General features: G+C 42.3%; 1 protein-coding gene across 1 annotated transcript in view; it reads left to right on the top strand.

The window, feature by feature from the left end:
* The window catches only part of Snx25 (sorting nexin 25), a 108499-nt gene extending 83024 nt beyond the window's left edge, over positions 1-25475 (top strand). The window contains exons 10-19 of the mRNA XM_028757695.1: positions 1343-1504; positions 8874-9005; positions 10959-11099; positions 13095-13208; positions 14301-14465; positions 17308-17425; positions 20240-20306; positions 23134-23315; positions 24194-24294; positions 24921-25475. Of these exons, the coding sequence (XP_028613528.1) occupies positions 1343-1504; positions 8874-9005; positions 10959-11099; positions 13095-13208; positions 14301-14465; positions 17308-17425; positions 20240-20306; positions 23134-23315; positions 24194-24294; positions 24921-25001 (1263 nt within the window). The 3' untranslated portion in view covers positions 25002-25475. The remainder of the gene's footprint in view (positions 1-1342; positions 1505-8873; positions 9006-10958; positions 11100-13094; positions 13209-14300; positions 14466-17307; positions 17426-20239; positions 20307-23133; positions 23316-24193; positions 24295-24920) is intronic.
* The last annotated feature ends 1370 nt before the right edge of the window (positions 25476-26845 follow it).

The raw sequence follows: 26845 nt of genomic DNA on the forward strand, positions 1-26845 counted from the left end.
GTGTCCCACCTGCCGCACACAGTGTACCTAGAAGAGTATAACTGACACTGCATCCTCACTTGTGTGGCATTGCTTCTCAGGAAAGACCATAGACTCTCTAAAGTAAGGACAAGGTGTCAGATTTTGTCATAGTGGATATAGTTACATGTAATAAGGAAGAACATCCTGAAAGAAAAACAGCTTGTTTTTCTAGAGTTAACAATACTTTCATTTTTTTCCTTGAAACAATTTAATTTGATGTTTGCTGCAATTAATTAAAAATCATTAAAAGGCAATGTGGAGGAAAGTTAAGGAGAAAAGACCAGAAGAGAAGTCCCTTGCAGGTCCCTCCTGTACTCACACATGGAAACTAAGTAATCTGTTGACTGATAGCCAAGGCTTTCCCAAATTACTTTGCAAAGGTTAGTTATCTATAAAATATCTGCTGGCTTGCATAATGCATTTTCAGGAGCAGCACTGAGCAAAGTGATACTGAAATCCTTCTAGTAGTGCAGACTTGAGCATTTTCTAATTATTTTTTATCATATTTCCCCCTCGATCCCAAAACTCCTTCCAGATTCTTCCAACTTCTCCACATACAAGTTTAATTTTATGGTCTTAGTGTTTTTCTACACTGCCCCCCCCACAAAACACAACAGAAAAGCAAGAAAAATGCACATGTGTGCATGCAACATACACACACACACACAGAGAGACAGAGACAGAGAGACAGAGAGATGGAGAGGGAGAGAGAGGGAGAGAGAGGGAGAAAGAGGGAGAGAGAGAGGGAGGGAGAAGGAGAGAGTAAGAGAGGGAGGGAGGGGGAGAGAGGGAGAGGGAGAGGGAGAGAGAGAGATCTAAACAAACAGACAAAAGACCAATAACACAAATATATGCACAAAACAAAGCAAAACAAAATTAAAAGTCCACAAAAATCCCATGAACTTGTTAAATTTAGATATTTATTTTAAAGTACTTCACAGTACTGTTGGAAGACTGGGAAGGTCTCTGTTTTGTTCGGAGATGGGGAGAGAGAACGTGGGGAGTGAGTGGAAAGGCGACACTTCGGATGCTTCCCTCAGCCCACAGTTCGCTGGCTCATAACATTTGGGAATTGATCCATAGGGCACCCCTCCCCTGCTCGGCTGTTAGATGTTTCTCTTTTCATGCATCATCACCTATTACATTGGTTCGAAATCATTTGATTCTTCTCTTTGCTGGGGAAGGGTGACAGCCTTCCAAAGGTTCTTCTGCAGTGTCCTTCCCTTGTCAGGAATCTGCGATCTGGGGACCGGGTTATATAATGGGTGATTAGTAAGTTTCTGTCCTTCTAAGATATGCTGGCTTCCTGTTTCTCTTGCAGGGTTCAGGAGGTGAGGCTGGCGAGGAAGCTGTAGAAGGCACCAGTGGGGCCAGCGATCGAGCTAGCTTTGCTGTAATCAAACTCCGAGAGCTAAGTGAGAAACTTGAGTATAAAAGGCAAGCTCTAAGTTCTATTCAGAATGCACCAAAACCTGATAAGAAGGTAACTAACTGTCTTGCTTTCAAGGTTGTCTCTGAAAGTGTCTTTGATAGTTTTCAGTTTGTGCTGAGAAGTGTCAGCTTCCTTAAGAATTGTAAGCAGGAGCAAGTTCCATTGTTAGTTTGTGCTTCTACAACTTAGAGAACATCACAGAATAGTAAAAACAAATATCTTGCTAAAAGCCAACAGGATTGACAATTTGAAATCATTAGCTATTTCCCTTTCACTGCAATTCTGAACACATGTTGGTTCCAAATAATTTGATTCTTGTCTTTGCTAGGGGAGAAAAAAGGCACTGTACTGTTTTCCTGCAGTATCCTAGGGGCTGGAGAAATGGCTTGGCAGTGAATAGCATTTGCTGCTCTTGCAGAAGATTTGGGTTCAATTCCTAGGACCCATGGGGTATCTCACAACTATCTACAACTCTAGTTCCAGCGATTGTAACACCCTTGTCCTTTTTTCTATAGGTGCCAGACATACATAGAGTGCACAGATACACATACAGGTAGTCATACACATTATATAAAATAAATATGAATTTAAAAACTTAAATTAAAAAGAGTATATAAACAAATTGGGGACTGACGAGATGACCCCATGAGTAAGAATACTTGTTGCTGTTGCAGAGGATCCAGGTTTGGTTCCCAGAACCCTCATGGTAGCTATTACCCCAGGTATAGAGGATTTGATATGCTCTCTGACTCCTGTGAGTACTGCCTACATGTGGTGCACAGACATATGTGCAGGCAAACACCCATATACATCAAGATGAATATATCTGTTTTTAACAAATGTACACAGTGGGGCTGGAGAGGCCGTGTGGGGAAAGCACTTGCTATTTAAGTGTGAGAGCCTGAGCGTGGGTCCCAGCACCCCTGTAAAGCCAGGCAAGCTGTGACCTGCCTGGAGGAGGCGGAAGCTGTCTGATATGACAGTCAGGCAGATTCGGGGTGCCTGCTGGCCAGGCTGGCTGCCCAAAATGATGAACTGCAGGTTCTATGAGAGACCTGTTCCCAAAATGGAGAGTGACTGAAGAAGATGCCTCATGTTGACCTGTGATCTCTGAGTGTGTACACATGCACACATTCGTACACCACAACACATGTATGTGTATGCACAGGCACACGCATGTGTTTGCACACACGCACACACTTTTCTCTTTAAAGAGCAGTTCATAAATTGGTACTGTTTTTGCCTTGTTTTTGTGTCTCTCTGGAATTCAACAATGTTTTGAAAGTGTAAGTGTGACATGTTCTATCGGGTCTCCTCTTTCCTGAACGTGTGAGGAAAGCAACTGTGAGTAAAGCAATTTGAATGCATCACGTAGGGTTTTCTTCTTTTGTGGTACTTTAATACTTTTCTCATGAATATTCAATGATTTTATAGTAGGAGAGTATTTCTGAAACAATATTGTAAAGAAACCAAGATAACGTAAGAGGGAACAGAGGGAAATTGCTTTAATCGCCCTCAATGTCACCAAAGAAAGGAAACAGATCCTAGGTTTCCAGAGTCATCATAGGAAATAGATTTTTTTCCTCAGCATGGAGCCATCCCCAGTCAGTGTGTGTGGGACATGGAGAGCCCTGTAGTCTTCCCTGACATTGTTTGACATGATAAATAGCATCGGCTGGCACAGTGGTCTGTGTTGTAGTGTGCCGCGTTCCTCCAGAACAGTTGTGATTTACCTCATGTTAAATTAAAATGTGTTTCCAGCCCGACAAAGAAAGAGAACTTCAGACCAATCTCCCTTATGAACATCGATGCAAAAATACTCAATAAAATTCTAGCAAACCGAATCCAAGACCACATTAAAACAATCATCCATCATGATCAAGTAGGTTTTATCCCAGGAATGCAGGGATGGTTCAATATTCGGAAATCCATCAATGTAATCCACTATATAAACAAACTTAAAGAAAAAAACCACATGATTATCTCACTAGATGCTGAGAAAGCATTTGACAAAATTCAACATCCCTTCATGATAAAAGTCTTGGAAAGATCAGGAATTCAAGGCCCCTACCTAAACATAGTAAAAACAATTTACAGCAAACCAGTAGCCAACATCAAGCTAAATGGAGAGAAACTTGAAGCAATCCCACTAAGATCAGGGACTAGACAAGGCTGCCCACTCTCCCCCTACCTATTCAATATAGTACTGGAAGTCTTAGCCAGAACAATTAGACAACAAAAAGAAGTCAAAGGGATACAAATAGGAAAGGAAGAAGTCAAAATATCGCTATTTGCTGATGATATGATAGTATACTTAAGTGACCCCCAAACTTCCACCAGAGAACTCCTAAACCTGATAAACAACTTCAGCAAAGTGGCTGGTTATAAAATCAACCCAAACAAATCAGTAGCCTTCCTCTACATGAAAGATAAACAGACTGAAAAAGAAATTAGGGAAATGACACCCTTCACAATAGTTGCAAATAATATAAAATACCTTGGTGTGAATCTAACCAAGCAAGTGAAAGACCTGTATGACAAGAACTTCAAGTCTCTGAAGAAAGAAATTGAAGAAGATCTCAGAAGATGGAAAGATCTCCCATGCTCATGGATTGGCAGGATTAATATAATAAAAATGGCCATCTTGCCAAAAGCAATCTACAGATTCAATGCAATCCCCATTAAAATCCCAACTCAATTCTTCACAGAGTTAGAAAAGGAAATTCTCAAATTCATATGGAATAACAAAAAACCCAGGATAGCGAAAACTATTCTCAACAATAAAAGAACTTCGGGAGGAATCACCATCCCTGACCTCAAGCAGTACTACAGAGCAATAGTGATAAAAACTACCTGGTATTGGTACAGAGACAGGCAGGAAGATCAATGGAATAGAATTGAAGACCCAGAAATGAACCCACACTCCTATGGTCACTTGATCTTTGACAAAGGAGCTAAAACTGTCCAGTGGAAAAAGGACAGCATTTTCAACAAATGGTGCTGGTTCAACTGGAGGACAACATGTAGAAGAATGAAAATTGATCCATTCTTATCCCCTTGTACAAAGCTCAAATCTAAGTGGATAAAGGACCTCCACATAAAACCAGATACACTGAAACTAATAGAAGAGAAGGTGGGGAAGACCCTCGAATACTTGGGCACAGGGGAAAAGTTCCTGAACAGAACTCCAATGGCATATGCTCTAAGATCGAGAATTGACAAATGGGACTTCATAAAATTGCAAAGTTTCTGTAAGGCAAAGGACACTGTCAATAGGACAAAACGACAACCAACAAATTGGGAAAAGATCTTTACCAATCCTTCATCTGATAGAGGGCTAATATCCAATATATACAAAGAACTCAAGAAATTAGACTCCAGACAACCAAATTACCCTATTAAAAAATGGGGTATAGAGCTTAACAAAGAATTTTCAACAGAAGAAACTCGAATGGCCGAGAAGCACCTAAAGAAATGCTCGGCATCCTTAGTCGTCAGGGAAATGCAAATCAAAACAACCTTGAGATTCCATCTCACACCAGTCGAATGGCTAAGATTAAGAACTCAGGTGATAGTAGATGCTGGCGAGGGTGTGGAGAAAGAGGAACACTCCTCCATTGTTGGTGGGACTGCAAGATGGTGCAACCACTTTGGAAATCAGTCTGGCGGTTCCTCAGAAAATTGGACATAGCATTACCCGAGGATCCAGCTATACCACTCCTAGGCATATACCCAGAAGATTCTCGAACATATAATAAGGACATATGCTCAACTATGTTCATAGCAGCCTTATTTATAATAGCCAGGAGCTGGAAAGAACCCAGATGTCCTTCAACTGAGGAATGGATTCAAAAAATGTGGTATATTTACACAATGGAGTATTACTCAGCTATTAAAAACAATGAATTCGAGAGGTTCCTAGGTAAATGGATGGAACTAGAAATTATCATCCTGAGTGAGGTAAGCCAATCACAAAAGAAGACACATGGTATTCACTCACTGATTATTGGATATTAGCCCAGAACCTTGAAATGCCCAAGATGCAACTCACAGGCCACATGAAGTCCATAAAGAAGGAAGACCAAGTGGGGGTGATTCGGTCCTTCTTAGAAGGAGCAACAAAATACTCAAGGGAGCAAATATGGAGACAAAGCGAGGGACAAAAACTGAAGGAGGGGCCGTCTGAAGACCTTTCCACCTGAGTATCCATCCCATGTGCAGTCACCAAAGGTAGATGCTGATGTGGAAGTCAGGAAGTGCATGCTGATAAGAGCCTGATATGGATGTCTCCTCAGAGGTTTTCAAGAGTCTGACATATTCAGAGGCAGATGCTCACAACTAGCCATTGAACTGATCATGGGTTTCTCAATAGAGGAGTTAGAGTGAAGACTGAAGGAGCTGAAAGGATTTGCGGCACCATGAGGAGAACAATAATACCAACCAACCACAGCTCCCAGGGTCTAAACCACCAGCCTGGGAGCACTGGGGGGCGGGGGGATCCAGGGCTTCAGCTGAATATGTAAGAGTGGAGGGCCCTGCTGGGCATAGGTGGAAGAAGAGAACCTTGACCTCATGAAGGCTGGATTCCCCAGGGGGTGGGAATTTTGAGGGTCTGGAGGTGGGAGTGGGGGGGAGTAGATAGAGGTTACATCCACAGAGAAGAAGGAGGAGGGGTGAGGGGATTGGGGGTTCCGGGGTGGGTGGGGGATGGGGTAAGGGGACAACATAGGAAATGTAAATAAAACATCCAATAAAAAAAAAAATGTGTTTCCAGGAAGTTGTATGAACGATGAGTTGGAGAGAGTTCAGTGAGTTATACTGTCTGGGTCATCAGGTGGCTGAGAGACATTCTTCAGCCTTTCTTGAGAGAATTGCTAATAACCGTGGGCTAAACATCCTGAGATGTAATTACATGAAGGGATTCTCAAGTGATCGGAGGTTTCAGTGATGTGCTGGCTTAATCACCAATCTCTGATCCCAGGGAGGGAAGTCCACATTTCCTGGTAACCAAATTGTCCCTGGGCTGTGCAGGGAGCCCTCTTCTCCTGACAATTGTGCTCAGGGATGGGAGCTCCAGGAGGAGCCTCATCTGCCTTAAGTCATTCACGTTTGAAAACATAAAATATATAAAGTATGTTTAACACAGGGCATTATTTATTTATTTATATTGATATTGAAAAGACTTTGGTAATCTAGTAACTTACAGACACCCAGAAAACTGTTACCAGGATATTTTGTTTTGTTTTGTTTTTCTGAGGTAAACATGAATCAACCTTTTCTGTGCATGTACCCACAGTCCTCTCCTCACTTGGGGCTTGGCTTAACGCTCCACGGTTCAGATCTCCTTACCAACAGTATCATTAACTGTTGCATGTAAAGTTAGCCCTTGTTTTACTGTATTTCTCTGTAGGTTGTTATTGGAAGTACATCATTAACCCAGAAGAGTTGTATAGAAGCTAAGAGTAAAGTCATGGTGCTCTGATGATCACTGTGAAAAGCCAGCAAAATGTTGAGCTGGCCAGATGGCCCAGGCAGTAAAGTGTTTGATGTACAAGCATGAAGACCTAAGTTCAAATCCCCATTGCCATGTAGAAAGCTAAGCATGATGATGCGCATCTGTAACCCCCAGGACTGGGATTGCAGATAGGTGTATCCACAGAGCTCTCGGGCCAGCCAGGCTACCCAAAATGGACCGATGAGCTCCAGGTTCAGTTGAAGCCCTTTCCTTTGTTGAAAAGCAATTGAAAAAGACACCTGACATCAACTTCTGGCCTTCATGTATATACAAAGTCAGTTTAACAGTCTGCCCCCAGTCTGCGAGAATCACACATGATACTCTATGTAAAAAACCATGGCCTATTGATGGCAACATGTAGGACAGAGGCAAAGAGACGCTGCTCCCACAAACACTGTTGTCCCTTGGATATGGTGCTCCCCATAGCTTTCTGCAGCAGGAAAGGGAAGCTTCTGTCTATAAACTGCAAGGTTACATAAGCCTGTGGCATGTCCTATGAAAGAGACATGACATCAAGGAGAGTGGAAGCATAGTCTTTAAGATATAATCTGTGTGCTGCTTATCCGGTCATCCTTTTACCTTTTGGCTGCTGTAGATACTGTGTGTACAGATACTGCCTCAGTCCTGATTGGTACCCAGCAGTATGACTGCAGGGCTCCTGCTGACGGTTTCTTACTTCTGGAGCGGCATCCACACTGTTCTCCTTTGCTTGTACCACTTTGCAGCTCGGAAGGGTTCCTGTCTCTACCCTTCAGTTTTCTTCTCTCTCCTCTTCTGGTTTTTGATAGTCCTCATCCCAGGAAGGGGACCTTGTAGTTTTGACTTGCATTTCCTGATGCATTAGTGCCACCAGCCATGTTCTTATGTGCCTAGTAACTGCCTTTTATATATTCTGTTTGAAAGCGTGTGTATGCAAGTCTGTTCTTAAAGTAGGTTGTCTAGTGTTGAATTTCAAAAGTTCTCTTTATGTTCCGACCATTCAAGCATATAACATATGCTGTAACATCAAGTATGTTATATGTAAATATTCCTTCCTATTGTATGCTTGGCCTCTTCACTGTTTTAAATTTTAAAAAATAAAATTTAAATAAGTACTTTTTTTCCTTTTCTTTAGTTACCTGTGCTTTCGGTGTCCACAAGAAATTGCAGCTTAGTCTAGCATTGTGCTACACTCCTAGAACTTCTCTGGTTTTATTTTGTAGATTTTGTGCTTTTTTTCTCTGGGCCATTCTTAGTTAATCTTGGGGTCCACCACCATTCTCTTGCATGGGGGTATCCAGTTTTCTGTTGTCATTTGTTGGGAGGCTCTTGTCCTTTCACATGACTGCATGGTTGAGTTTTTATTCAGGGCTGTCGACTCCACTGACTGGTCTTTATGCCCAGCCTTGTGCCAGTACCACTGGCTTTAAGTACTGTACTTTTGGAAGTTTGGAAGTCAGGAAGTGTGAGTCCTCCAACTTTGTTCTTATTTTCAAAATTCTTTGGGCTGGAGGGTTTCTTGAGATCCCGTATGAAGTTAGGGATGGCTATTTTTGCATTGAAATTATGTTAGTGGCTGCATTACACACATGGTCTGCACTGTGTGATGTTACTGCCACTGCAACAGTATCAAGACTTCCAGGTCATGAACTTAGGATCTCTCTGCAAATACTTGTCATTTTTAATCACTCTTTTATTGGTGTTTTATAGTTTTCATTATAGAACTCTTTCATTTCCTTGGCTAACACCTGAGAACTTTCCTCTTTCAGGTGCTATTTTAAGTGAAGCTGTTCCTGTTTTGAATCACTCCTCATTAGCACACCGAAGCACAGCTGTTTGGTGTGTTGATTTTGCATGCTGCTGCTCTGCTGACTTGCATAATCTTTGAACTGTTCTCATAACTCCCAGGTTGTTTTTCTGTGGTAGATTATGTCCAAGCTGAAGGATGAAATACTTCTAATAGAGAAAGAATGCACAGATCTCCAGCTGCACGTGGCAAGAACAGATTGGTGGTTTGAGAACCTGGGCCTGTGGAGAGCGTCCGTCACCAGTGCAGAGGTATCACTGCTGTTGATGTTCTTTAAGCCGGAGATTTCCCTGGAGAATTTGGACTGCAGATCAGAAAGTGCACTCGTTCTTCTGGCCACCCTTGTCCACTCCCTTCATCCTTCTGTTTGCACTCTGGTCTACTTGTGTGTGAGTGGGGATTGTCCATCTTCATGGTGTGGATCTGATCTCAGTCAGTATTCCCATATTTCCATAAACAGAACATATTTACATGATAGGAAATGAAGACTGTAAGCATTTTTTATTGTTCCATTTTGTTCACATAGATCTCAGCCATAAGGTCTTTAATAATAAATATTTTTTCTTTTGTTATTTGGTTCTTTGAGAGGTTTGAAGGATATGCTTTCTCCCTTTGGTTTTTTCAGTGTATGTTAACTGTATAAAATAATGGATCTCATTTTGGTATTTTCATATACATATATAATGTGCTTTGATCATTTCACCTCAACTAGCTTTCTCGTTCCCTGCTGTACCCCCTTTCATTTGACTGTAAAATAACTTTTCTCAGGAGGAAAGAATTCATAAGCATTTACTGCATGGTTCCTGCCGGACAGCCTTCCTCCTCCCTTGAGTCAGGTGGAAAGCTGGACGAAACAAGTCCTGCCCACCATCCATCAGATAAGTGGCAAGGTTGTGCCTGAGCATGACGCATAATGTTTCTTCCTTCCCATGGTTCTTTCCCGTGGCTTAGCTATGCTGCCCTCCATTGTTTCAGCAGCTTGAAGGCTAAGTGAGAGAGAGCTTAAAGCTCAAAATGCTATTTACCAAGCAAGTTCTCCACATACTGCTCTGTAGCTCCAGCAGTGTGTGAGGGCTCATCAGGTGCCTCAGGGCATTTGTGAGCACTCCCGTTAGCTCAGACTGGGGAACAGTGGATTAAGGAAGCTGTGCTCAACCTTGGAACGCCATTTTAATAGTGTAACAGTTGATAGTTCTGCATGATGATTGACTCAAAAGGTATTGCCTGTAGGAGGAGGCAGTTGTACTTAGAGCAGCATCAGCCATTAAAATCTTCCAAAGGCAGATAGAGCTCTCTCACAGGAAGAGCTTTCCTCACAAAGCCTTGGCTCTAGAAACCGGTCCTTATTTCAGGAGATGGATGTGATACCTTGATCACTGTGCAGAATAGGGATTACAAGGAATCCTATGTAAGATGCATGTCTTGACATCATGCCAGATGATCCTGCCTTTGGATCCTGCCTGGCCCACTTACTAGATGTGTGGAAAGTTGGCCGTTCTGGCTGGGCCTCCACTTCCAACCTACATAGTAGAATAGTAATCCTGTCTCACGAGGTGTGTGTACTGTCCACGAAACCTAGTGTCTCTTTGCTTTTCTATTTGAGTCTTCTCTAATTTATAATATTAATTCAGGCTTAAATTAGTGTAATCATCCGTGTGTGTGTGTGTGTGTGTGTGTATGTGTGTATGTCTTGTGTAAAGTTGTCAGTAAAGAACCTCCATCACAGTAACTGTGTGTCACCAGGCCAGGGTGTTGCTTATTGTGTCACCAGGCCAGGGTGTCTGCATTCTGAGGGGAAAACAAATCCAAGCATTCTCTCACTTCCAGGCTTATTTGGGTTATTGACAGGGTTCAGGGGTCCTTGGTTGCAAGCCTGAGGTCCCAGCTCTCTTCTCTGGCTGGTTTCCTTCTTGGATTTCTAATCTTTCTGGCTTCGTTTTCTGTCTTGTGACAGAAAACCTCCTTCTCATGGCCTCTTCTGATTTAGACCTACTCAGATAATCCCCCTTATTTTAAGATCTGTGGTGTCATATAGCATGATCTAATCGCCAGAATAAGATCCATCATGCTTAGAATCCCAGGGTTCACTGAGCACACCATGTAGGGCTTAGCAGAGGGTTGACAGGGTTGCTAAAATTTGCTGAGACATTTGCTTTTCATGACTTAAGTTTCTGGGTTCTTTTGTTTTGTTTTATTTTTTCCAGGTCACCGAAGAGAATGGAGAGCAAATGCCTTGTTACTTTGTCAGGGTAAATCTACAAGAAGTTGAAGGAGTTGAAACTAAGAACTGGACCGTCCCAAGAAGGCTCAGTGAGTTTCAGAATTTACATCGGAAACTTAGTGAGGTATGAATACTCATGAACACAGGCTCATGAACACAGGGCTGTACAGTTTCTGAGCATGAAGAGATTTAAGAGCACATGCCATTCATAGATGGAAATGGATTGCTCTTTCTGCATGCTCCTGATGCTGGTGCAAAAGCGTTTCAGCCCAGCATTTAGAAATGACTCATAGATCAAGCAATCTCATTTACTCAGGACAGATGGTTGTCTGATTTCATAATAAATTGCTGTAGAGCCCCAAAGATGTAAGAGAGGTCATCTAGGGCAGTAGACTTGAAGCTGCCTGCTGTAACCCTTTAAAGGCTGTGTGTCAAAGCAGTAAGAGGAGAACAGACTCTGGAGTCAGCAGAGTGGATTGGCTGAAAATACCCAGCCAGAGAGCTCAACCAGGATCCCAGATCTACCATTTCCTGCTCGGGAGGATTCAGAGAATACATGCTACATAGCAAGGAGAAGACTATGTGGTACACAGAAAACACTTTAGTGATTCTGTTGCTGTTAGTAATAATGAGAGTTGTATTGCTTTCATTTACATATATGATATATAATATAGATATAGCTATTATAAATGTGCATCATGGTTTATAAACTAGCATGTATTTTCTATTGTGTGTTTTAGTCAAAAAGTTTTGGAGGCCACCAATCTAGGTCAGTTTATGTATTTGATAGTTGAGAGAAACTAATTCCAGTGATTAATTGACTTCCAGGGTATGTATATAGTAACCAAGTCAGGGTTAGAATCCAGTTTATTCTTTCCCGTTTCCTCAGGCAAGTCCACCTCCCACAGAAGACAAGTCCCTCTTACAGAAGCAGTGAGACCTCAGGCCATTCTTCTCTTTCTCAGAACAAACTAACACTGGAGAAGCCATGGTCACCTCTCAGGTTTCTCTCTTGAAAATGAAAGGTGTCTGCTTCCATGACTTTGTCTGGGGGTGATTTCTAACATGCTTAAGCAAGGACTTCCAGATGCTAACTTTTCAAGTACTCTTAAAAGACTGGCAGCCAAAACATGAGTGTCATGCTACTGTATTTCACAGGTTGACTGTGGTCACTGCATGAGTATGGAAAACAAACCTTTTTCTCAGTATAAGAATGACTAAAGCTAACTATCAAATTAGCTTGTTAGTAAAAACAAAAGAGGAAAAGGAGTTTGACGTAAAATGGACTTACAAAATAAATGTTCTTGAAACATAGAAAGGTAATCCTACCATAGCATTGTACAAATGAAACCATATAAAATCCATGTGTGGCCATTGACTGTTGTCCCCATCTGGACTGATGGCTGGACGTGTCTTCCCTATCCACTTGCTCCTGCTGCAAGTCCCTCTCCAGTGACTCTGTAAGCAGTGGCAGCAGCTTTCCAGTTCCCTGCCTCTTCACTCCTCTGAAACACCTGCGATCCATCATAAGGGTGACCCAGCACACGCTGTGCATCTAGCACTGCTCTGATAGGACGTAGGGCTCCACCACAAAACGAAGCCTGGTGCTGTGTTATTACTACTAATATAGTTAGTCTATGCTCTGTCTTTGGAAAGCAGGTACTAGAGCTTCTACCTATGTTTTCTTTTTCCTTCTTTCTCTCTCTCTCTCTCTCTCTCTCTTTCTCTCTCTTTCTCTCTTTCTCTCTTTCTCTCTTTCTTTCTCTCCTCAAAGAAGTTAGAAGCACATCTTAAAGTAGAAAAGCTTGTGTTGTGGGCTTCCATCCCTGAATACTGAGCTGTGTGCTGTGTATGTGTCCATCCAATGCACAGTACTATCCTGTTCCTTCAGGTCATTTGGTCCTGATTACAGTAGGTGATGGATGTGGTGATGGATGTGGTGATGCATGGCAGTAATCCTAGCTTTAGGAACACTGAGACAGGAAAATCACAAGTTCAAGGTCACGGTGGGGTGGCATAGAGGAATAGATCTATTTGCTTTGTTCTAACTGTGATTATAAACTTTCTTGAGATTAAAATGTAGTTTCAAAAGAGTAACATTTAATCTTTCCCCCTACAGTGTGTCCCTTCTTTAAAAAAAGTCCAGTTGCCTTCTCTCAGTAAGCTGCCTTTCAAATCTATAGATCACAAGTTCCTGGAAAAGTCAAAAAATCAGTTAAATAAGTTTTTACAGGTAAGAAAATGGAAAGTATTGAATATAAAGGTGAGATCTATTTGGAGCTAAACTGTCACTATCCCAAGAGCTTGCTAGTTTGCTCTGTGTTTGCCACGGCACTCTCGGTTTATGTTGTCAACCCCACACACGTCTCTCCATCACTGTACCTGCCCTAAAGATGACTGCCCCTCCCAGTCAACATAGTCATCAGCAGCTGATGACTTCCTTTGGTTGCTTTACTTCCAAACCCTTCTTCTTATGACACCAGATTAAAAAAAAAAACATGTATGCTATTGATAATCTGTATTATAGCTACATTAGTTCACACAGAAACTTGATTTCTGACAGGGCATGCTGGAGCACACATTCAATCCCAGCATATGGGAGGTGGAGGCAGGTGGGTTTCTGTGAGTTCCAGTCCAGTCTGGTCTGTATAGTGAGTTCCAGGCAGCCAGGGCTGCATAGTGAGACCCTGTCTCAAAAACAAAAACAAACAAACAAAAAACAACCAGAGCCCTTGGTTTATGCTTGTTCTTTCTCCTAGGCAGATAAGTATGTCCAGAATGCCAGGACTTCAGAGCTTAAGGACCAGTGTAAACAGTTACATAGCTGTATAAACAGTTGCTCTCTGGAGAGGGGTGACGCTGCCAGTCAAGAAAGCTACTGTGCTTGAACATAGTCATTAAAGGTTCTTTTGTGGTATCTATGTACAATATGCAGATTTTAAGTTGGTCAGTTATAGACAAGTAGTTTTCTTACAAAATCAGTAGCTTGAGATCTTTGAGTTGTATGCAAAATAAGTTTTCATGGCATCAAGGAACACTACTAAGCCTTGTCTGTATACCGTCTCCCACAGGCTGAGTTATTAGTACACCATTATTCATTTACAATGGAGACCACTGGCAAATGATCTAATGTAGTTTATTTCTGAGAAGAGGCAGCCCTTTGCTTGCTTGCTTGCTTGCTTGCTTGCTTGCTTGCTTGCTTGCTTTGTTTAGAATGGTGAAAGCTATGCCATGCCATAGTCAGTGCTGTCTGGTTTGCCTCTAGCTCTCAGCAGCCCAGGTAGTCTTTTGGGTAGGAGTAATCAATCCTCCTCCTTCCTCACAGAACCTGCTTTCCGATGAAAGACTGTTCCAGAGTGAAGCACTTTATGCCTTTTTGAGCCCTTCTCCTGACTACCTCAAGGTCACTGATGTACAGGGGAAAAAAACCTCCTTCTCATTGTCTTCATTTTTGGAAAAACTTCCTCGTGACTTCTTCTCCCATCAGGAGGTGAGTGGTCCACAGGGAGGTCCCATTAGTATAGTCAAGCAGGTAGTTTTCTGAAGCTTGTTTGAAAGAAAAGATACTTCCTTAAAGGCAAATGCATCTGTTTCCAATGATCACGTTCACATTGTGGAGCCAGTTACTTGAAAGAATCACAATGCAGATATAAAAGGATAAATGACAGGTAAGTACGTGGACTGTGAACAGGAAGTACTGCCACACAGTGTCTTCAGGATGGGGAGCAGAGTAAAGGACCTCAGGAAAGAAGTTGTCCTGGGACTTGGGACTGAGGGCTCAAGGAAGAGGATGTGTCTGTGGGATAGTGGGCGGATCACTGGAGTAGACTGGCAGGTGTCTGTCATGTGCTTCTAGAAGATAAGGCAAAGGTTATGGCAGGGTAGGGGCTGAAGCTTCATTCTTGGACAAGGAACACGTAGAATCAGGAAGAACCTGACAGCAATGTATGTGGTAAAGCGGTCACTGGAGAGACAGCAAACATATTCAGTCTCATATTCTGAACCTCAGGCTTGCAATATGGACGAACCATAAAGCCCCTTATTTTACTGTCTAGCAAATTAGAAGAGACTAGCCTTCAAAATCTGCTTCTTTATCAGGATAGGTTTGTTGAGTTTGCACAGAGAGAATGACCAGGAACAAGAGTGTGGTACTTAATTAGCCTCCAAAATCTGCTTCTTTATCAGGATTGGTTTGTTGAGTTTTCGAAGAGAGTGACCAGGAACAAGAGTGTGGTACTTACTTGCATTCTGAATTGGGAAGAGAAATGCCCACATCTCTATCCATCCTCAGTGTGAACCCCCTGTCTCTGAGGCTCCTCCTTCCTCCATATCTGCTTGCCCTGGCTAGCTTTGTTCTGTTACCCTGTCTTAGGCATGAATTCCTGATATATAAATGACTTGGTCAGCCGGGCGTTGGTGGCGCACGCCTTTAATCCCAGCACTTGGGAGGCAGAGGCAGGCGGATTTCTGAGTTCGAGGCCAGCCTGGTCTACAGAGTGAGTTCCAGGACAGCCAGGGCTATACAGAGAAACCCTGTCTCGAAAAACAAAAACAAAAACAAAAAAAAAAAAAAAAAAAAAAAAATGACTTGGTCACTATGAAATTATTCTCTAAAGTAATTGTTATAGTTGCTGCTCAATGCTCACCTTCCTCAATCCCTTTGAAGTATTTAATGTTTCTGGACCAATGAGAAGCTGAGAATTTTTAGAGGCCTCCTTGTGCTTCCAAAAATCTCTCTTGGTGTACTCAGTGTGACTCCCATAACAGATAACACTCAACATCCCATAATTAGTCTCATGCCTAGTTTCTCAACCTCAGCTTTCTTTTTAAATTTTTATTGAAGTATTTTCATATGCTATATTTCAATCATATTTTTCTCCCTCCCCAACTCCTTCCAGATCTACCCCTCTGCCTTACCCAGTGTCACCCTTTCCAAAACAACAAACAAGCAGACAAACCCCCAGTTCCCTGAGCCTTGAGAGGGATTTGATGAAGACATCCCATTTAGGACTGAGTGCTCCAAACTCTCCTATTCTCTGCACACTGTCTGGTCATGCGTCTCTGTGTTAACTGCCACCTACTGCAGGAGGAAGCTTCTCTGCTGGGAAAGAGTAATGCACAAATCTGTCATTAGGAGTCGTTTTAGTGCTATGGGTTTTTGTTGTTGTTGTTTTGTTTTGTTTTGTTTTAGATAATAATAGTAGTAGGTTTCCCCATGTCCATGACCTATCTACTCTCAGATTTTTGGCTTCCTTAGCAGTGTCAGGTATGAATTCCATCTCATGGAGTGGGTCTTAAGTCCAACTTAAAAAATGGGTTGGTTATTCTCATGACAGTTGCACCGCTATTGCACTAATCTGCCCTTCAGACGGGTTACTGTTGTAGATCTCAGGGTTTGTAGCTGAGTCATATTGATGCTTTCCTTTCTTGTCTGGTATCATACAGAGGATCCCCAACACAGTAAACTTCAGTCAGTAGTGCTGAAGCTTCAGGTTAGGTACCAGCTAACTCCTCTGTGTTCAAGGGACATGAGTGCAGTCTTCAGCAACAGGGCCTTACCATCAACTTGTGGTGAATAACCAACAGCCTGTGATGTTTAGGGGTGTCCACAGGGCCTCTTTTGCCAGTGACCCAACAAGATGTAACCCATTTCTGTCTCTGGAGTTGTTACTTTCAGAATTGGTTTTTTTTTTTTTTTTTTTTTTTTTGAAGAGACTAGAATAACTGTCTTCAGCTGTCTTTTCCCTGCTTGGTCTTTGGGCAGCACTTCATCCTGCCTTGTGAAACTGCCATTCTGTATGTGTCAGTCTCCACAGACCACTGTCAGCCAGAGAGTCTGCACCTCACTGCACTCATGTGCACCAGCCTGCTGCCTGACGTATAATAAGGTTTGAATTGAAATATGCTGACTTTAGATCAGGAAATGAGACTAGCTAAAGTGTACGACAGTTACTTGAAGCAGAACTTTAAAAATACCTCAAGTACTTTAAAATGCACATATTTTTAAGAGCAGTGAATTCAAAATCATTTTGGTTAAAAGTCTTTCAAAATGCAAAAAAAAAAAAAACCATCATCTTTGGGAAACTGTATTACAATTCCCTGATTATTTAAATAGTATTTACACACACACACACACACACACACACCGCCCTCCAGCCCCAGTTAGCTTACTTCAAGCTTTGAATCTGGCTGTAGAGTCAGGCTGTCCCCTGATGGTGGACAGTGATAGAGTTAGGGTAGGGTGGAAGTAGGCAGCTTGGAGTCTGTACTTGAATTCAGCTACATTTTCCTGGGTTATGTGACCTGCACCTGCGATGCTGCCTATCCCCTAGGAGGAGATAGAAGAAGACAGTGACCTGTCCGATTACGGGGATGATGTGGACGGGAAGAAGGATGCCTTGGCTGAACCGTGTTTCATGCTGATCGGGGAGATTTTCGAACTTCGAGGAAGTAAGTCTATTTGATGAGCAGTGGGATTTATTTATCACTGCTCTGCTTCTGGCATGCATTTGATGTATTTGTACCCGTGTGTTCATTCATCTGAGACACTTCAGGTGTTATACTTCGTCCTTGGTGCTGAAGGAACAGCCTTAGGACAGATAGGATGTCTGGCATTCCTGAAACGTGGGTTCCTGGTGTACTCAGCATGTGCTCCTCTGGATTAAAACAGAGAGAAGGCTGTAAACTCTTCATGTGACTCAGTATAGTTCATTGTATCATCACTAGAACTTACTCAAAAAGTGACTTGCGTAGCCTGTGATTAAAGGTGCAGTTTTGATGCTGGGGTTGTGTTGTAGATACATATCATGTATCATAAATGTATATGATGTAGGGAGGTTGTGTGTAGAATAATTTCAATAGCTAAAGTTAGAGCTAAAATAAGCTTTAGGAGTGGAGGCTAGTTAAGTTGCTTAAGAAATGACCATGATATAATAGCATTCAAGTATTAAACTCTGTTTACTTTAGATTCTTTTAAGATAGTCGCTGATATTTAACTTGATTTGGAAAATAATATTATTACACTCAGTTTTTCTTTCTTCAATGAAATCTTGCCCACAGATCTGTGGGTCTTCCATTTCCCACAGAGGTATGAACAAGAGTGCGGCATCCTGCCTGGTAGCATCTTTCTCATAAACTCCAAGAGATGAAGACACTTCGTGACTGTGTCAGAGCCAGTCCCAGACCTAGAAGGACTCTAAACACTGGCATTTTAGCCTGCTCATTCTTGACTGAACGTCTGCTCAGAGCATGTTTGATTTTGTCAGTGACATTTCCGAGAGGAATAAATAGAATGCCTTGATAACGAGACGGGATGCATTTGCCATCAGCAGATGCCTCAGGCGGCTGCAGCTGCCTCCGTGCTTTGAACAGACATGACTTTGATAGGAGTCACAGGGTCATTTGTGCAGGTGGGGGCTTGGCAATGAGGAAGGACAGGACAAGCACTAGAGTGAGGAGACCCAGTGATGGGAGGGAGCTCAGCAAATGTCTGCTTCCTCTTTGTGTTTAACATACAGAAGGACCCAGTAAGGTAGAGTTTTATTTTAAACACCACAACTGTCAGGCATTCTTCTAGAGTTGCATCAATGATCAGACCTGCTGACTATGAACTCTCTCTCTCTCCTGACCTAAAAAGGCCAAGCAAAACTATCCTCATGAACAGAAATGTTCATTCTAGCCTAAAGACTAGCCTAAAATAAACACATCTACATACTTAGTGCTGTTCCAGAAAATCCCATACAGAGGTTACAGGCGTCTCTGAAGCAAGACTCTTAAGTCCAAGGCTTGACTTTTATTTGGGGGTGGTTAGATTTTTTTTTTTAACTAGGCATTGAGATTCATTCAGAAGTTAGGAATGCCCTTAGATTCTTTGGGCTAGATCCTCTGGTCTATGCCAGTTGTTGCTCTTGTGTAATCACCCTTGGGAGAGGGTCTTTGGGAATTTATTCCTTTGAATTTTCCCTAGATCCAGAAGGCCTGAACTGTTGGCTTCATTGTTGCCAAGTCTGTGTTTTTCACTTCTTCCTGTGTTAGTTGCCAAACATTCAGGGGCTAGAGAAAGAAATATGAATTTTTAAAACTTGGTTTATATTAAAATTTATGAACATACAAATATCATTTTTCCCTTTTGTGGTTTACATTACTATTCTACACCTATAAAATGTCTCTAGGTCAATAAAAGTTATGATAAGTAAAACTCTCATGCATAGAAAATGCCCTTAGTGACTATCTTAATTAGGGTTTCATTACTGTCAAGAGACAGCATGATCAAAGCAGCTCCTATAAAGGGAAACATTTAATTGGGGCTGGCTTTCAGTTCAGAGGCTTAGACAATTATCATCATGGTGGGAAGCATGGCAGCACACAAGCAGGTATGGTGCTGGAGAAGGAGCTGAGAGTTCTATATCTTAATCTGCAGGCAGCAGGAGGAGACTGTGTGTCACACTGCTTAAGCTTAGGATACCTCAAGCCTGCTTCCACAGTGACATACTTCCTCTAGCAAGGCCACACCTCCTCCAACAAGGCCACACCTCCTAAAAGTACTACTCCCTATGGGCTAAGCATTCAAACACATGGGTCTATGGGGGCATACCTATCAAACACTACAGGGACAGAGGAATACAGGCCCACTTTAATCTCATTCTCTTCCAGATGAGGGGCCTGGGGTTCAGCATGGTGATGTATGGCCAGCTGCTCTGCAAGGTGTTACAGGAAAACAATTCATATATTATTCAGGAGTCTGGTCCTTGTTTCTTGCCCCCATTTAAACACACAAGATATAAAAGTACACTGTGTTGAACAGACTAGGGTACTCCAAGGGAACAGTCAGGGCATCACTCCATTCACATTTGATAATGCCTGTCAACATTTGAATACAGACATTTCTCACTGAGAATTGTTTGTTAGAAAATTGGAAGCATAAATCTTCAACAGGAACTGTGCTGTCTGCTGTGGGGACCAGGCATGCTATCAGCAGTCCGGGGCATAGGAAGTAAAGTAGTATTTCAGCTCTTCTGTAGGCAGAAGAAAAGAGAGGGGCAGAGATCCTCTTAAATCTCACCTCTTCATTTGCCTACTGAAAATGATCAGAGTTTCCTGAGCAGGAGTGTGCTAACTCAGACCCAGTCTTCAGAAAGTGGATCCTGTGATTGATGCTTAAATTCAGACTGAATCAAAGGACAAGATTGTGTGCCCTGTTAAGTTGTGAAATCGTGACACTTATGATTTCCTGTGATAAATGTTCTCTTCTGGCTTATATTGTAGTGTTTAAATGGGTGAGAAGAACATTAATTGCTCTCGTTCAGGTTACGTTTGGAAGAACCATCAACAAGTGAGTTGTTAAAATTTACCATTACCCTTTGTCTGAATAGTGAATTGCCTTACAGTACAGCAGCCGGTGGATTTAAGGGAAAGTGTCCTTCCCTTGTGTTGAGTCTGATACAAGGCTGAGGCTGGTGAGGAAGCAGAGTTCTGAAGTTCTCTTGTGGCATGCATGGTGAACAGATGACAAACATTTGAGCTAGTTCCAGCATTCACTTTTAGAGTTGAAGTAGCATTAAGATGTCAGTTCTTCATGTGGACATCCATGGTAGAGGGCTATGTCTACCATAAGTCTTTAGTAGAGTCTAAGCTGCATCGCAGTATCCATTCACATAAAGCATCTGCATAAGGAATCTTCTATAGGACAATTTGGAGTTGTCCATAAAGCATTCCACATTCATTCACAAAACCCTGGGTCTCCGTGAGAACTCGAGGTCAGCCTGCATTACTTGCTAAGAAACTATTGGTTTGCTCACAGCTTCGAGAGCATGCCCTCTGAGCAGTCTGAGCTAACGGAGAAGTAAACTGCTGTTCTAAGCCAGCCTCAGAGATGACTGCAGCTCCCATCTCAGTGGGGAGGAGACAGTGAAGAGACGGCATGACTTCCTGAGCTCACCGTGTGCTGTTTTATAGAGCTAACCTGGCTTCTTGTCCAGTGACCTTGCCCTGTTCATGATATCTCTGTGCCTGGAATTTACAGCTGCCATTGTCAGGTTCTTTAAAATTACTGTCCAAAATAAAATAACTTCAAGAGATTAGTGTTAGGATTTTCTGCAGAATAGAAGTGTGAGTGAATGTCTAAACATTTAAAAAGTAACAGTTTGTATATAGTAAAGTCAGTTTTGAGGTGAACGTATTGGTTTTCCAAGTGAATGATGATGTTGAGCATTGGTGACAGTTGTGTTATGTAAGCTTATCAGTTCTTTCAGGAAATACTACAACGAGAACTTATTTTGTTTTTGATCTATATGTATTTCTGGTGGTCACAACAAACATTTACTTCTGTTTTATTTCTAAAATTAAAAAAAAGTTAAATTTGTCTGTCAGAGGCTTGCATAGTTAACTTAGTGTCATTGGATTGGAGGAAGAGCCCATTGAATGCATTTTTTTATATCTTGGCATAACTGCATTAGTACTGACAGGCTTTAGATAAAGAAATTCTCAGGTGCCTTCCTTCCCTTCATACTTGAGCTTGCTAATCTATTTTCCTTGTCAGAGTCAACAAATCATGTGCTTTTCCATGCTCCTCCACTCACACTGGCTCCTGCTCACAAAATGAACAGCTGAGCGTGTGAGTGGTGAGTTACTGCACGGAGCCTGAGGAGCCTCTTGCAGGACACTTTGAGGCTGTGCATGTGGTGGACTGGCTGCATGGCAGGCTCTATGGAGCCTCTGGTATGTGCTGTTTGCCTTCACAAAGGCCTGCACATGGTGCAATTAAGTCACAGTGTTTGTCAGCCTCTTGTCTTGAAGCCACCATGGTCTCACACGCTTGATTTGCTTCTAAAGCTTTTGGCTGATCGAAAGAAAATACTTAGGCACTGACCTTTCTCAAGAGTTGCCTGAGGTCCAGTCACAAATTGAAACTTCTTCATGGAGTGCAAGTGGTTAGTCCAAAGCAAAACTACAGAAACCAAAGTGTGTTGTTGCCAGCATACAGAGCTTTCCTTTTCTCTGGAAGACAGACAGAAGGATGGCCATTACTTTTTAAGACAGAAGTTCTTTTAAACAGATCAATTATTTTCTTTGCCTAGATTTGATTTGCACCATATTTGGTCATGTTTGGTTTTTCACTATGAAACAGGTAACATCTCAGTTTGACTCAGATTTTATCCTTTTTGAAAAGTAATTGATCACTCACTGTGTGTGAAGTGATGAGCCTGGGACATCCATTTGAAGGGAGATGTCACAAAACCCTTGCTTCCTCTTAAAAATCTGGTTGCTGTTGGAATTAGTTAGCATGTGTGATTTCATGTACTTCTGGGCCTGGTAACCTAGGGTGCTCCTTTTCCTTTCCAGTCACTCTCCTTTTCAGTCTGACAGCTACTTCTGGGATCTGTGAACAGTGTTCACTTGTCTGTTGCTAAGGGAATGGTTAAAGTTTGACCTATGTAGGACTGTATAGATGTCTTACCTATGTAAAAGCCATTTCTGCACAACTGTGCCAGTCAAGTATGCCCAACCCAGGTTTCCTGCACGTGACCCTTTGGCGTTGACGTGATAGTGCTGGATCTTTGAAAGGCATCCTTGCTCTTTGCCATTGAGCGTAAGGTGCTCTCTCTGGGTCAGAATATTTTCCCCCAGGACTCTCTGCTGTAGTCACTCTAGGAGGACCAGTAAAAAAAAGAATGGTTCTCCTTTAGAACTTTAGGGACCCAAGTGGGGTTCTTTTTATCAGTCTCTGGAAATGGGCTCATACTTCCAATTTATAAGGGTCATGGGGAAATAATTAATGTACAGTGGGAATTAAATCCTCAGACACATCTCAGTCTTCTCTTCTTGTCTGTACTGATTGGAAGGCAAACATTTGGAAAAAGAGGATGCCATAGAAAATGTAAACCCCATATTCTATGTGTGTATGGAATTCTCAAATTAAAAAAAAAGAAGAAAGAAAGAAACAAAGCAGAAAATAATGTTGACCCAGCCCCAGGAATGAGTTGGCCATCCAGTATTGCTGGGACGAATGCTAACATCACAGCCACAGTTTTAAAGTAGATTTTTCATTTATCAAACACTTAGCTCAGGCTGTATCTTAACCCACCATTGACAAATGCCTTCTGAGAACACAGTACACAGTTTTGAAAAACCTCATCCAAGCAGTATTTATCTCTTCAAAGGCAAATCCGGGACACCGTGAACTGGATATTCAGCGAGCAGATGCTAGTTTACTACATTAGTACTTTCCGGGATGCTTTTTGGCCAAATGGGAAACTGGCACCTCCAACAAGAATCAGAAGCGAAGCACAAAGTCAGGAAACGAAACAGAGAGCACAGCAAAAGCTGCTAGAAAACATTCCAGGTGAGGCCTGGGGGGGGGGGGGGGGAGGGGGGGGGGGAGAGAGGAAGAGAGAGAAAGAGGTTGGAAGAGAGGGAGGTTTGAGAATGTCATCTTTGAGAGGCTTTCCCCCCCCCCCCCCCCCCAGGAAACTGCTTCTCCTCCCCTGCTCAGAGATACGGGAAAAGCCTTAACAGGAACTTTTCATTTCAGAGATGTTTAGAGTTATTATCATACTTTATGCTTTAGAGATCAGACTAAAGTTTACCATGAAACTTTACAAATGTACTTAAAAACACACATATAGTTTAATTACTAAAACAAGTAGTAGCAAATGCTAAAATTGTAGTCTTCAAAAATGTTCTTTGTTAAAAAAAATTCTAAAACTTTTGTTTTAAATGTTCAAGAGGACTAACCAATGATGTCAGTCAGACGAAGCTTCGTGCTTTACTTTCTGTGTGTTGTACAGTGTCACTTGAGGACAGAAACAGTTTTTTCAGATCTCAGGATACAAAGCACTTGCCAGCATGCCTAATATTGTCAACTTGACAGAAACTAGAATCTCTAAGAGACAAACCTCTGGCCGCTGGGCATGCCTTTGGGATTTCTGATTAGGTTAACTGAGGTAGGGAGCTCCACTTTAAGTGTAAGTAGTATCCTAACAGGGTGAGGTCCTCTTCTGAAGGAGAAGGTGGGCTGAGTATCAACGTCTGCTGCTCTCAGCCTCCTGACTGGAGCAACCTCATCAGCCTGCTTGGGCTCTGGCTGCTGTTTGAGCCAAAATAAACCCTTTCCCTGTACACTGCTTCATCAAGAGTGTTTGATCACAGGCAATGGAAGATAATGTGCACAGCCCTGAGTCTAACCCTCAGCAGTGCAACAGGACATGTTTCTTTTCCCAGATACACTTCAGAGCCTTGTTGGACAGCAAAACGCTCGCCATGGTATAATAAAAATATTCAAGGCGCTGCAAGAAACAAGGGCCAACAAGCACCTGTTATATGTGAGTAAATAGCCCCCCACCAGGACTCTCTCCTTATTGAATTGTATATTTCTGTTTGCACATTAGGATAACTTAGTCCTTTGCCTTCTGGACTACTTTTATTACTTTTAGCCCTGAGCTTGTGTTTTACGTATTGTTTTGTCTGTCCTCTCATTTGACTGAGAGTATTAAGGGGACGCGGCAGCACTCGGCAGACAGTCAGCTGTCTGTTGGCATCTGAGTTAACATCTCTGCATGACTGTGTGCTTTCTGTTATTTCAGCAAAAGCAGCTATTTTCTGTTCATTTTTCTGATTAGAATTACCATCAGCTAGGTGTGGGGGTGTCTACAGTCCATGTACTCAGGACAGAGGCCCATGTGGGCTACCTGACATCTTGTCTCAAACAAACAAACAAAAAAAAGTGAAGCCAAAGAGTAAGTATCAGTCTATCATGTGACAGACGGTTGGCCGTGTCTAATCTATCATGTGACAGACGGTTGGCCGTGTCTAATAGCGCATGGGGTAAATCGGGTTTGTATAGTCTGATCTTTTGGGAGCCACCTGTCTACTGAGGATGATCTCAGAATTCTCGGTAGACAGCTCTCAGACACCCTTCCAGGCTCCTCTTTGCCTTTCTCTCTGGCAGGTGCTGATGGAGCTGCTGCTGACGGAGCTCTGTCCTGAGCTGAGAGTGCACCTGGAACAGCTCAAAGCTGGTCAAGTCTGAGAGCACACGAAGCCACCGCCAGAGAAATGTCTGTGTAAAATAGACATTAAACATTTTCCTCTTTTGCACAGAGGGCCTGACAAGAACCATACTGATTTTTATTTCCGTGCCTCCCTCTAGTTTTATGGGAAGTGAGCAGAGTCAGGGGGAGGAAGACTGATGCTGTGGTAGGCGATAGAAACAGACTTTAAAGCTCAACATGCCGACTAAAATGCAAATGTTAATATGTGATAAGAACATAGGAAATATTTTAAATATTTATGAGAACAGTTTTGTTGTTAAATGACAAACTCTGAATATTGTACAGTTAATCTCCTCACTGAGGATTCTGAACATTCCTGTGTCTCACATGTATTGAAGACCACTGTTGTGCAATGCTTGGTGTAAAGTTATTGTGAAAATTTTATTGTTTTTATTTTTACCAAAGATTTCCCATAGTTTGAAGCATTTGAAGCAATAAAATATAAAAATGAATCACGGTGCTCAAAGGTATTATGGCTTGAGTTACCAAAAAAGCTTGGGCCCTCTGCAACTCAGATTTGCTGAGAACCTTTTCAGAGAAAGCTTTGTCCACTGAGAACTTCTGCCAGAAGGGTAACATTTGCTACCTGATTTTTAGTACATGTAAAGGCCAGACTGGTGAGGTACTGGGAAGATAGGCTGTGAGCTTAGCTTGGGAGAATTAGCCTCAAAGACAGGGAAGCAGAAGACGGAAGTTACTTCATGGAGTTGAAAATTCTGTTAGATCCATAAGTCTTTGCACTATGAGGGTGTTATGTGAGGTCCAGGGTCTGGACTATCCCAGTGATAGTGGGACCATGGACGAGTCACTGAATCGATATTCTTGAGCTTTGTCATCTGTTAGGCAGTAATAACCATGCACCATCCTTTCTCTAGCTTCTAGAAAGCAAAAGGCAAAACTGCAATCTGAATAAAAGAAAAATTAGGCTTATTACGCTACTAGCTTGCAACTGACAGGTTCCTGAGGCATCACGGTTCTGAAAGATTTAGGATTACCACATATAGGTGTCATTGAGGGTCTAATCAGAGTACCTGAAATTTAACATTCCACATTAGGTTCCCATTCACGCATGGCTTAGTACCAAACACAACACCTGTTGTTGTGATGTGGATGAGAATGTCCCCTGTGGGGCTCATGGATTTGAACAATCGGTCCCTGGTTGGTGGTGCTGCTTTAGAAGTATAAAGTTGTTAGAGGAAGTATATCACTGAGGCAGGCCTTTCTTACCCCACCCCCACCCCGTGTTCCACCTCCTCTTGTCTCAGAGTAAGATCTCAGCTTCCTGATCTGCACCCATGGCTTCCCCACCCCCACCATGACCTCTGACCCTCTGGACCTTAAGCAGAAGCACGCCATTTCTTTGATAGGTTTCCTTGGTCATGGTGTTTTATCATAGTAACAGAAAAGGAGCTAATGCAACTTGTTAAATTTCTAACAGCTTTGGAAACGTGTTTCTTTTTTACTTTACTATTTTCAGTGTTAGGAAATCAAACATGCCAGGCAAATGCTCTCACCCGTCCCTACGCTTCCATCACTGAGACTTGATTTCTTTTTATTTGCTGGTATCTTTCTTTTACCAGGGATTGAATCCAGGGTCTTGTCAAGTGCCTTACTGCTGTGCAACGTGACTGTTGCTTTTTAAAGGTTTTGTTTTGAGACTGGGGTCTTGCCAAATTATCCAGACTGGCTCCAAATTTATGATCCTCCTGCATCAGCTTCCCAAGTAGCTTTACTTATTATTGGGTACCACCACATCTTACTCAGGCCTGCACTTTCTTTACTTTTCTCTTTCTCTTTCTTTTCTTTTCTTTTTGCCTCCCCT

This window comes from Grammomys surdaster, unplaced genomic scaffold (assembly GCF_004785775.1).
Source record: "Grammomys surdaster isolate TR1022 unplaced genomic scaffold, NIH_TR_1.0 126178, whole genome shotgun sequence".
Taxonomy (NCBI): Eukaryota; Metazoa; Chordata; class Mammalia; order Rodentia; family Muridae; genus Grammomys; species Grammomys surdaster.